General features: G+C 38.9%; 1 protein-coding gene across 1 annotated transcript in view; it reads left to right on the plus strand.

The window, feature by feature from the left end:
• The window catches only part of LOC124550652 (glycine N-methyltransferase-like), a 52050-nt gene extending 46939 nt beyond the window's left edge, over positions 1–5111 (plus strand). Inside the window, exons 5-6 of the mRNA XM_047125376.1 lie at positions 3369–3514; positions 3650–5111. Of these exons, the coding sequence (XP_046981332.1) occupies positions 3369–3514; positions 3650–3815 (312 nt within the window). The 3' untranslated portion in view covers positions 3816–5111. The remainder of the gene's footprint in view (positions 1–3368; positions 3515–3649) is intronic.
• Positions 5112–11657: the final 6546 nt, after the last annotated feature.

Here is an 11657-nt window from a genome sequence, read left to right on the forward strand (position 1 = left end):
TGCCTCACGTGTTCCAACATTTCTACGGAATCCAAACTGATCTTCCCCGAGGTCGGCTTCTACCAGTTTTTCCATTCGTCTGTAAAGAATTCGCATTAGTATTTTGCAGCTGTGATTTATTCATCTGTCAACACCTGCTTTCTTTGGGATTGAATTATTATATTCTTCCTGAATTCTGAGGGTATTTCGCCTGTCTCATACATCTTGCTCACAAGACGGTAGACTTTTGTCAGGACTGGCTCTCCCAAGGCCGTCAGTAGTTCTAATGGAATGTTGTCTACTCCCGGGGTCTTGTTTCGAGTCAGGTCTTTCAGTGCTCTGTCAAACTCTTCACACAGTATCGTATCTTCCATTCCGTCTTCATCTACATCCTCTTCCATTTCAATAATATTGTCCTCAAGTACATCGTCCTTGTATAGACCCTCTATATACTCCATCCACCTTTCTGCTTTCCATTCTTTGCTTAGAACTGGGTTTCCATCTGAGCTCTTGATATTCACACAAGTGGCTCTCTTTTCTCCAAAGGTCTCTTCAGTTTTCCTGTAGGTAGTATCTATCTTACCCCTAGTGAGATAAGCCTCTACATCCTTACATTTGTCCTCTAGCCATCCCTGCTTAGCCATTTTGCACTTCCTGTCGATCTCATTTTTGAGACGTTTGTATTCCTTTCTGCCTGCTTCATTTACTGCATTTTTATATTTTCTCCTTTCATCAATTAAATTCAATATCTCTTCTGTTACCCAAGGATTTCTACTGGTCCTCGTCTTTTCACCTACTTGATCCTCGGCTGCCTTCACTACTTCATCCCTCAGAGCTACCCATTCTTCTCCTACTGTATTTATTTCCCCCATTCCTGTCTATTGTTCACTTATGCTCTCCCTGAAACTCTGTACAAGCTCTGGTTTAGTCAGTTTATTGAGGTCCTATCTCCTTAAATTCCCACCTTTTTGCAGTTTCTTTAGTTTTAATCTACAGTTCATAACCAATAGATTGTGGTCAGAGTCCACATCTGCCCCTGGAAATGTCTTACAATTTAAAATCTGGTCCCTGAATCTTTGTCTTACCATTATATAATCTATCTGATACCTTCTAGTATCTCCAGGATTCTTCCATGTATACAACCTTCTTTTATAATTCTTGAACCAAGTGTTAGCTATGATTAAGTTACGCTCTGTGCAAAATTCTACCAGACGGCTTCCTCTTTCATTTCTTACTCCCAATCCATATTCAGATAGTGTAGCAAAGCAAAAGAAAACATACTTAAGTTCATTCTCAGATGTTCCTTTGCAAAGGAAAACCAGGGGAATTGCCCCAATTTTTAATTTTTCTACCACTGAAAAGATGAATGAAATAAATATTAGTGATGGTGGCAATGAGAAACAGCTGAAGTCATTAAAACTGAGCAAATCTACGGGAACCACTAGACTCCCTATCAGATTCTATACCAAATTTGTAGCTGAGTTGGTCCCTTTGTTAATGATAATTTATTGTAAGTCCCTCAAACAAAAAACCATGCCCAGTAGTTAGAAGAAAGCACAGGTCACACATGTCGACAAGAAGGGTAGCAGAAGTGACGACAAAACTATAATCCAGTCCAGTGTCCTTGACATCCATTTGTTGTAGAATGTTGCAACATATTCTGAGCTTAATCATGGTGAGGTATCTTGAACAGGATGAGCCCCATTGTGTCAACCAGCATGGATTCAAAAAAGGTCGATTATGTGAAACCCAACTCACACTTTTCCTGCATGACATCCTGAAAGCCATGAATCGACGCAGTCAGGTATATGCAAAATTTCTTGATGTCCGATTTGACTCATTTGTGGGGTATCCATGAAATTTGTGACTGGATTGAGGATTTTTTAGTAGGGAGAACACAGCTAGTTATCTACACGTTTCTGACTGTCATCTTCCCATAATTGTTGCAGAACTGTCACACGATACATCTTCAAATTTGCTTACATATGCCTGTTGAGCCAGTTTACACGTAGAGTTCTTTGGGCTCTGAATAATTGTTTGACGAATATGTGCAATAACTTCTGGTGTGCGAACCAAAACAGTTCTTTGTCATCTTACATGTTGCACAGAATAGTAGGTTTGTCAGTTTTTTTACATACTCTGTATTGCTCTCTTTGCTGACAGTCCTGTATCTGGATACTTGACCCTGAAAATTTCACAAGTTTCCTTAGTTGAACCTGTTTTCACAAATGCTTCCACAATTTCAATTCTTTCTTCCATTGAGAAAGTCATTTTGCAGAGCGTAAACAGAAATCTCTAACTTCACTGATGAAGTAAACTGAAATGCTGACAGAAGAATGAATCAGTTATTGCATAAAACTGTCCATTGTTGCAACTGTTTACTTCAGAAGTGGAAATACTGTATTCACATTCAAAGGGAAGGTACCACCTGGTACATTTGTGATAGTAGAACATCGAAATAAATAAATTAGTAGCTGACATATTGATTTATGCTGGAGCACAATGTAACAAAATTCGAACAGGTTGTGTCGAGCAGCACCGAGAAATGGAGAGTAACAGAAAGTAGCTCCTTCTGACAGGTCTTGTGCTGCATCTCGATCTCCAGTCTCATGAGCAGTGATGGCTCCAGGCAACTGTGCCAGGTTTTGGTATTTCTCCATCTACCGCCCGCCTTACTGTGTATTATCTCTAGTCGATTTTGGGCAGACTACAGAACTTAGTGATCTACGGTTATGAGTCCATTATTTTATATATTTACTGTTAACGGTTGATATATTTGATGGCTGTAAATTCTTTTTATTGCCTACATTTGTACTATTATGCACATCATCTTTCCTAATAACATGAAACCTGTGGTATGTCACAAAAATACATAGTGAATAAGACCTGTTACAAACAAATGTGTTTTTTTTCCATAAATGCATTTTTATTTACTTTGAACTGGATGGGACTCCCAGTTTCATGTCTTAACATTTCCCCCCTGTTTGACAACTCTTCTGCTCCTAGTTTTTGTGAGGCATTGATTTGTCTGGTCACCTGCTACTTTTTATGCTGAGGTGGGTTATTTTACCATACAAGTAGCATGTTGGAGAATATTTAATAGATGTGAATAACCATAATTTGCAAATTTAATGATAAGGTAATTGAAAATAAATTATATGAATTCAGAGTTAAGGTAAACAATTTTTCTCCTTTGTCATAACAATTAAGTACATGTTTCTTCTCTTGGTTTTTATGAAGTGATATTGTAAATTAAGGCAAAAGAATTAAAAATTGTCTCAAATTGTTCAGTGTGCTATTGCAGTCAGTTAACATACTAGCAGTAAACAAAATGACATAAAATTAGTCACACCTCCCTGCTATCACTGAAGTTCTGTATTAATTTGCAGAGTAAGAGGACAACAGAAATTGTAACTTCCGTGCTGTACGTGGAAGCGAAGCCAACTGTAGTTACTCTGGACTACCTGCTCGACATGTCTGACGAAAAAGAGAAGACTGTGCAAAATGGAGTAACTCCTGATGACACAATTGCTAGGTAGTTATAAAATTCACCAATGTTTTTGTCAGTTGTTTTAAACTCAATGTTTTTCATAAAAAGAAATTACCCTGCCACATCGCTGCTACTTTCTAGAACCAAAAAGTAATATACTGCTTGACCTCTTTTGAACAGGTTCCGTCTCTCGTACTACCCGCACAGATTGGAGGTATTTAAGAGGATGCTGCAGGATGTCTTTGGAACGAAGTCTGAACACACACTGTATGGTGACTTTAAACAGCTTCACGAGATTGACAACCCTGCGTTTTATATTCACGTCATACAGAAAGCCTTCATCTGAGCTACTAACTGTGTTGTTATATTATGTGATACTTTCTAAATGCCTAAAAATGAGTGGTACTGTGAAATTGAAAAACAAAACAAAAATATATGGGCACAAAAGAATCTGGAATGAAATAGCAGCAGTATGAAAAGGATAGATTGCTGCTCGCCGCATAGAAGAGGCATTGAAGCACATTTAAATGAGACTATTAGATACTATCTGCTATCAGACTAAGGCCATTGTCAGACTCACACAAAATGGAACATGTGAGCGCATGCCCGCGCGTGCCCACACACACACACACACACGCACACACACACACACACACACACACACACACACGCGGCCACATTCATCTCCGCGCACTAAGGCCAGACTGCAACTCCATCTGAGGTGAATGGCAATCTTTGCCAGAATGGGTAGTGGAAATTGGGGACTAGCGAGGGTTAAGGCCAGGGGGATTCCAGGTAATGAAGTATACATTATAGGAAGGGTTCCTACCCAGGCACTTCCAAAAAGCTGTTGTCGGAGGGCAGAATGTGTATGGCACAGGTAGTCAAAGTCTAGTGCACCATGTCGGGTAGCACACTCGACCACAGTTAGGTGATGGCCAGACAGATCATCAATTGTCGTGCTAGTGTAGCTTTCGCAAGTGGGGTGGGAGATGTGTGTGAGACAACTGGAGTTGGTGATAGTGGGAGGTTGTATGTATAAACTGTTTGTGATTTGTTTTGTCTGTATCTGATGAAGAGCTTAGTCTGAGAGCTGACAACGTCTGGCAACCTTTTCTCAGTGTGTCTGTGTGCCACTCTGTACAGTGCACAGCAATCTGTCCTTTTCGTATTATTGAGCTGCAAAAATGGAGATAAATGAGGAAAATAGGGAAACAAAGGACAACAGAAGATGTAAGTTGGTGTTAATATTTAGCTGAAAGGAAGAGGCAGAACGTGACCTGTGTGAATGTGGTCTGAGATAAAGCCATTCAGGGATAGTGTTGGGAGAAATTGTAAGAGATCTAAATGAAACAACTGGAGTACAAGGATTTAGATATGTAGTCAATCAGAGAGGAGTGTAACTTCAGTAAATATGGACTGGTTATAATAGGTGTCAGAAAGGAAGGTAAAGTGTGAGAAATAATGTAGTACAGATAAAATCTGGTCTAGATTATAAAAATAGAGACTGAAAGACAATGATGCATTGGTGAATGGACTGAGTATGGCAGACACGGTAGTTGAGATCTGGGAGCTGCGGGAGCACGTTATGCTGAAATTGTGGCAGTCTGTAGCAAGGGAAGTGAAATTGGCAGCTGTATCTCATACTGCAAAGCAATTGTTTTGCTGGCTCTCTTCTGTGTATTTGCACATTGTGTTTAGTTGAGGCTACAAAGACATTATTTTGTAACTTTTCTTCCCAAGAAATGTATGGGCAGTAGAAATGTGTTGTGTTGTAAAGAAACTATTTAACTTGCAATGTTCCTGGGGTGGTGTCCAATGGTTATAAGAACTGTAACATAACATTACATAAATTATAATATTAGACTTCAGTGTGCCTCTAATCAGAAATGTGTTTTTTACTGTTTAAAGCTTTACACAGATAATAAGTATTGTAAAGGTTCTCAGATTTCTCCTTAAAGAGTTTGAGATGAAAAATGTTTTTCACTACTTCACATACCTATCTGCCCAGCTAGGTTTCATCAAGGAGAAAGTCGCCTAAGATAGCGAGGTTGTTGCAAATCCTTCCCTGAAACCTCCCATATTACTAAGGATATACACCCAAAGACCAATGTCGTATGCATTTCAGGCAACTGAGAAAAATATGCAGTTGCTTAACATTGTGCCCGGAATGGGCTAAAACAACACCAGGGCACTCATTACACCATCAAAGAAGCTATCACCATTCACATAATTGGTAATAAATAGGCACACGAAATACCACCTCAGCAACACAGCACCTGTAGTTGCCAAAATTATGTCACCCATTGAGAACACTGCAGTGCAGACTGACTACTTTGTAGTTTCTGACTGAAGAATGTAACTGAAGGTCTGTTTTCACTATGTCTCGACACAGCGCACCATTACCTCACCTGGTTCTAGCAACCACTCATTTTACAACAGTTCGCGTCATTCTGAACTTACCCACAAATAAATACCACTTCCATGTGAAGATGACGAGTGGGTGATGCTCAAGAGCTGCTAATCTAATGTGGTTCTTATGTCTGTAATCCATAATGAAATCTGTTCCCAAAGAAAGCACTCTCCTGTATTATGTCCCGAGTCCAATGCTGTGTACAAAAAAAGAGGAAATAATTTTTGCTTGTGTACACTATATCGGACAGCAGTGACGATGTTAATGTGACAGCATTCGGGTTTAAAATTACCATGATCTCTACTCGTAGTAGTGTGTGTGGGGAATTTATACTTTTCATAACTTTTTAAAACAGTTGTGTTGTGTATTTCAGTGACCTCTTTCCCAGATTTAAGTTCTGTCGTAGCTCACTATCTTACATAATATACACTGTCAATTATCCTGTGATATTACATAGCTTCACACAAAATCACATCTCATCAGTAATTTCTTCCTTTTTTAATACAAAGAAGAAGTTTTTATTTCTTTATGATCAAAAACTAATTACTGTCTTAACTGGTATATGACGATTCAACCGTAGTAATGATGTCTTGACAGAAAAGCCTGTATGTATTCTACTTAATAATATAAAGCTTATTGTAAGTATGCACTAGCAGTGAAAGGTATTCTACTTAATAACATAAAGGTTATTGTAAGTATGCAATAGCAGTGTATATGTGTATGAGATAAAATGTCCTATAGATTAACATTTTGTAAAGTAGATATTGCTTGTTGTTCCTCAGTGAGGCTGCAGAGAGTAGTGTAACTGCGATGTGTACTAAAAATGAACAATAAAGTCATTATTTTCTTATAAAATTTAACATAATGCTCAATCATTTACATAGTAAACTGCATCAAAGTCCCAGTTATCCAGTTTAAGGTGGGCCTAAGATTGAAAGAATAACCAGAAAACATGAATAATCTAAAGCACATGTTTTTACCTGAAACTGCTGTTTACTATGTTTACAAAACATGTTACACATCACATTTCAAAATCCACACCATCACTGATGCATTACTTTCCAGAAACTGACAATTTATTTACAAAATTCCACTTCAGACACAGTGTATTTTAGTTTATTTTTGAGAAATGATCAGACAACATTTTTATTTTTCTGTTTTTGATTCCACTGTTTTCTGGAGGATGTTTGTCACCAACATTAGTATAATCAATCAAATTTTCTACAACATACTCTATTAACAGACTGATGCATTTATATGGGTGGTAACAGGTTCCACAATTGTCTCATCTTTGTGCTATTCCTCTACTGAATGTGCTTTCTTCACTGTACCTATGTCACTTACGTGCTTAAATCACATCATAGGAAACACTATGTAAGCACCTGTAGATGTGTCTGCCATTGCAAGTCTTCTCAACCAGCAATTTTCATTCTAAATGAAAATATTGACTCTAATTTTAAAAGAATGAAGGTTTCCACAAATTACTGCAACCAGTCACCTTTTGTTTTATTATTCAGTTTTTATTTTCCATAAAGGGATATATTCGTTGCATGATTACAGCATTATGGGGCAAAGTGTATAAATGAAACAGGTAAGCACTGAATGTGGCCAGAGTTATTCACAGTACAAGATCGATCGATTTAGTTGCAATACTTACAGTTAGTAGTATATGTTGGTAGTTCCTGGTGTACACATTGTTTTGGAAAACATAGCATATCAGGTTTCCTTCCATTAGGAAAGTGGGTGCACTCAGCAACTGTTGTGTAATTTGTAAATGGTTTGCTTATATAAATGATTTATTTATATAAATTTTATATAATTTATAAATGATAGAGCCCAGCAGGCAGTCCTTTTTTTTGCAAATCCAGATTTCGGCTAGTGCCTAGCAACAGAAGTTGTAAGTTGGTGTTAATATTTAGCTGATAGGAAAAGGCAGAACATGACCTGTGTGAATGTGATGAGAGATGAAGTCATTCAGGGCTACTACTAACTGTAAGTATTGCAACTAAATCGGTCTCGTACTGTGGATAACTGGCCACATTCAATGTTTACCTGTTTCATTCAGGGCTAGAATCTTCAAAGAACTGTTACTGATACCCGAACAACAGGGAACTAACATGCATCAAGATTAGAAAATAGCGTGTTGATAATGGCTAGGCACTAGCCGAAATCTGGATTTGCATAATAGAACTTGGAAAAAAAAAAAAAAAGGACGACTGATTGCTGTGCTCTGTCACTTACAAACATATGTTTTCCACTGACATTAATTTTACTTCACTTCACAAATTTAGCCACAGGTAACAACTTCTAATAGCTTTGCGAAATGTCAGTAAACCAAAGAACGTGATTAAAGTTGCTTTTTAAGGGTTTTTGTTGGAGCAGGAAGTTTCTTTGTTCAGCACTTGCATTGGGCGTTGGTGACAGTTTGAGACGATTGAGATTCCATAGTATTCTAATGACAAGCTGATAATCCATAAATAGAATTTAGCTATTCTCTGTTAAAACTGACTACAAGGAATAAAACAAAACAGCACATTGCTGTGTACACACATTTTGTTTAAAATTAGAGAAAGAATATGCATAGGAGAAACAAACTGTCTAGTAGGTTAAATGCCATGATATCACAGTTAAAACTATCAGAAAGGCAACAAACTGCATATTTTCACAGTACAATACCACACACAAATTTTTTCCTCACTCTCGGTGTTATGAGAAAACCGATACTTTGTCGCTTAAAAATATACACATATCAAAAAAAGTTTTGCATCACCTCAGTTCCGAGAGTTAAGAAACCTGTACAGAAAATTGGAATAGAGATCAATATAAACATATTTTCCGCCCTTTTTATTGCTCATGAAAACCACACATTGCATGCTGTACCACCATACAGCCAGACCTTCAAAGGTGGTCATCCAGATTGCTGTACACACCGGTACCTCTAATACCCAGCAGCACATCCTCTTAACATTGATGTATGCCTGTATTCATTGTGGCATACTATCCGCAAGTTCATCAAGGCACTGTTGGTCCAGATTGTCCCACACCTCAACGGCAGTTCAGCATAGATTCCTCAGAGAGGTTGGTGGGTCATGTCGTCCATAAACAGCCCTTCTCAATCCATTCCAGGCATGTTCTATATGGTTCACGTCTGGAGAACATGCTAGCCACTATAGCCTAGTGATGCCTTCTCCTGAAGAAAGTCATTCACAAGACGTGCACAATGGGGGCTCGAGTTGTCGTCCATGACAACGAATGCCTCGCCAATAAGCTGCCGATATGGTTGCATTATCGGTTGGCAAATGGCATTCATGTAGCTTGCAGCCATTACAGCGCCTTCCATGACCACCAGCGGCGTATGTCGGCCCCACGTAATGCCACCCCAAAACATCAGGGAATCTCCACTTTTGCTGCATTCGCTGCATTGGTGAAGAGGACGTGATGCCAATCCTGAGCAGTCCATTTGGCATGTTGGTGTGCCCATCTGTACCGTGCTGCATGGTGTCATGGTTGCATAAGATGGACCTTGCCGTGGACGTCGGTAGTGAAGTTGTGGATCATGCAGCCTATTGTGCACAGTTTGCGTCATAACATAACATCATGTGGCTGCATAAAAAGCATTATTCAACATGGTGGTGTTGCTGTCAGGGTTCCTCCAGGCCATAATGTATACGTAGCAGTCATCCTCTGCAGTAGTAGCCCTTGGGTGGGCTGAGTGAGGTATATGATCAACAGTTCCTGTCTCACTGTACCTCCTCCGTGTCCGAACAATGTCGCTTTGGTTCACTCCGAAACGCCTGGACACTTCCCTTCCTGGTACAAAGTAACAATGCGGATGGGATCCTACCACGGTATTGACTGTCTAGACATGGTGAACTACAGACAACATAGGCTGTGTACCTCCTTCCTGGTGGAATGACTGCATTTGATCAGCTCTCGGGCTGCCTCCATGTAATCGGTGCTGCTCATGCGTGGTCGTTTACATCTTTGGGCAAGTTTAGTCACATCCCTGAATAGTCAAAGAGACTGTGTGTATGATGCAATATCCACAGTCAATGTCTATGTTCAGGAGTTCTTGGAACCGGGGTGAGGCCAAACCTTTTTTGATGTGTGTATATAGCCTATGTCTGTCTGAAACTTTATAAAGTACTGTGAAAAAATTGAATTAAATCAATCAGTAACTTTTTGACATTTTTGCCAATACTTTTTGCCTATTATATTTTATATATAATCAAATATTACATATATTTAAAGATATGTAGTCTGTGACTATTCAAATTTTATTATAATATCACATGAAAATTGATGTAAATCAGTCCAAATACTTATTAGTGTTTTTATTAGTGTATTGTATAAAGTTTGAAGTGTGTAGATCAAGAACTTTTCGAGATTTTTACTAAAACGTTTTCCCTTTGTACAGTGTATATTTGAAAAAATTGTATCCTGTGTCCTTCCGAACATTTATTGGTGTACGGTGTAAAAATTTGTAGTAATTTGTTCAAAAACTTTTTGAGGTTTTGGTAAGAATGATAAACTATCAGTTATCCTTATATAGTAGCATAGATTTTGTATATAGATTTATGTACTACGTATGTTTGAAAATATGTAACCTAAGTTTATTTGGACTTTTGTTTGGGCATCATGCTAAGATCTGAAGTGAATTGCTTAAGAAATGTTCACTATGTATTAATGATGTTACCATTTTATATGATATACATATTTCATATTATATGTATTAAAAAGTATATAGCTTACTTGAACACAAATATTCATGTAAAAATTTCAAGTAAATCAATATAGAAACTTTAAGATATTTAGAAATATTTTTTCTTTTATGCAGTATATAGCTGGCCGCAGTGGCCTAGCGGTTCTAGGGACTTCAGTCCGGAACCGCGCGACTGCTACGGTCGCAGGTTCGAATCCTGCCTCAGGCATGGATGTGTGTGATGTCCTTAGGTTAGTTAGGTTTAAGTAGTTCTGAGTTCTAGGGGACTGATGACCTCAGATGTTAAGTCCCATAGTGCTCAGAGCCATTTGAACCATTTTGCAGTATATATTTCTTGTATATCAGAACTTTCTGAGAGTATCATGTAAAAATTTGAAGTAAATCGATGGAGATTTTTGCTAACAACATTTCCCTCTGTTTAGTACATAAATGCACATTGCTCAGAAGAATTGGGGGAGCATGACTCAGGGCAGGGCATATGCCATATGTAGTTGAGTAATAATTGAGGACTGGGTATGATACAAATTACACCTTTATCTTTCAAGAATTTAGTACAAAACAAAAAAACATCATTACATACTCAATCATTTACTTGAAAAGACGTGAAATGTCTGACCAGTGTGATAACAAAATGGAAAAAATCATTCATCACATCCTCCTGAGTGCTTTTCATTCGACTCTGAGAGTTTCAGTACCCTGTATGTCCTTTGTGAGCATTTATGCTGAGGAAGCACTCCAGCAGCCTGTGCAATGCAACGCTGTGTCGTGCCAGCCTTGTATGCCAGTGGAGTGCGTTGTCGTCAGGATGCCGCAGATGACTCAGCGGTCTGTGTCCCTGCCTACTCAGCACCTCTCGGTGTGAGCTGCAGGTGGCCAGCTGTGTCCTTCTCCTCGCTGACATGGCTGAAATCGTGCCGACGAACAAGTGCCCGCTATCCGGTGTCCGAATCAGCGGCCCTCACCTTGGAAAGTCTCCAGCGTGTGTCGGGAGCCGAGATGACTGCCCAGGGTAGTGAGCCAAAGAGTGGCCCGCCACTGGCTATCTGCGGACC

The sequence above is a fragment of the Schistocerca americana genome, chromosome 9 (assembly GCF_021461395.2).
Source record: "Schistocerca americana isolate TAMUIC-IGC-003095 chromosome 9, iqSchAmer2.1, whole genome shotgun sequence".
NCBI classification, from domain to species: Eukaryota; Metazoa; Arthropoda; class Insecta; order Orthoptera; family Acrididae; genus Schistocerca; species Schistocerca americana.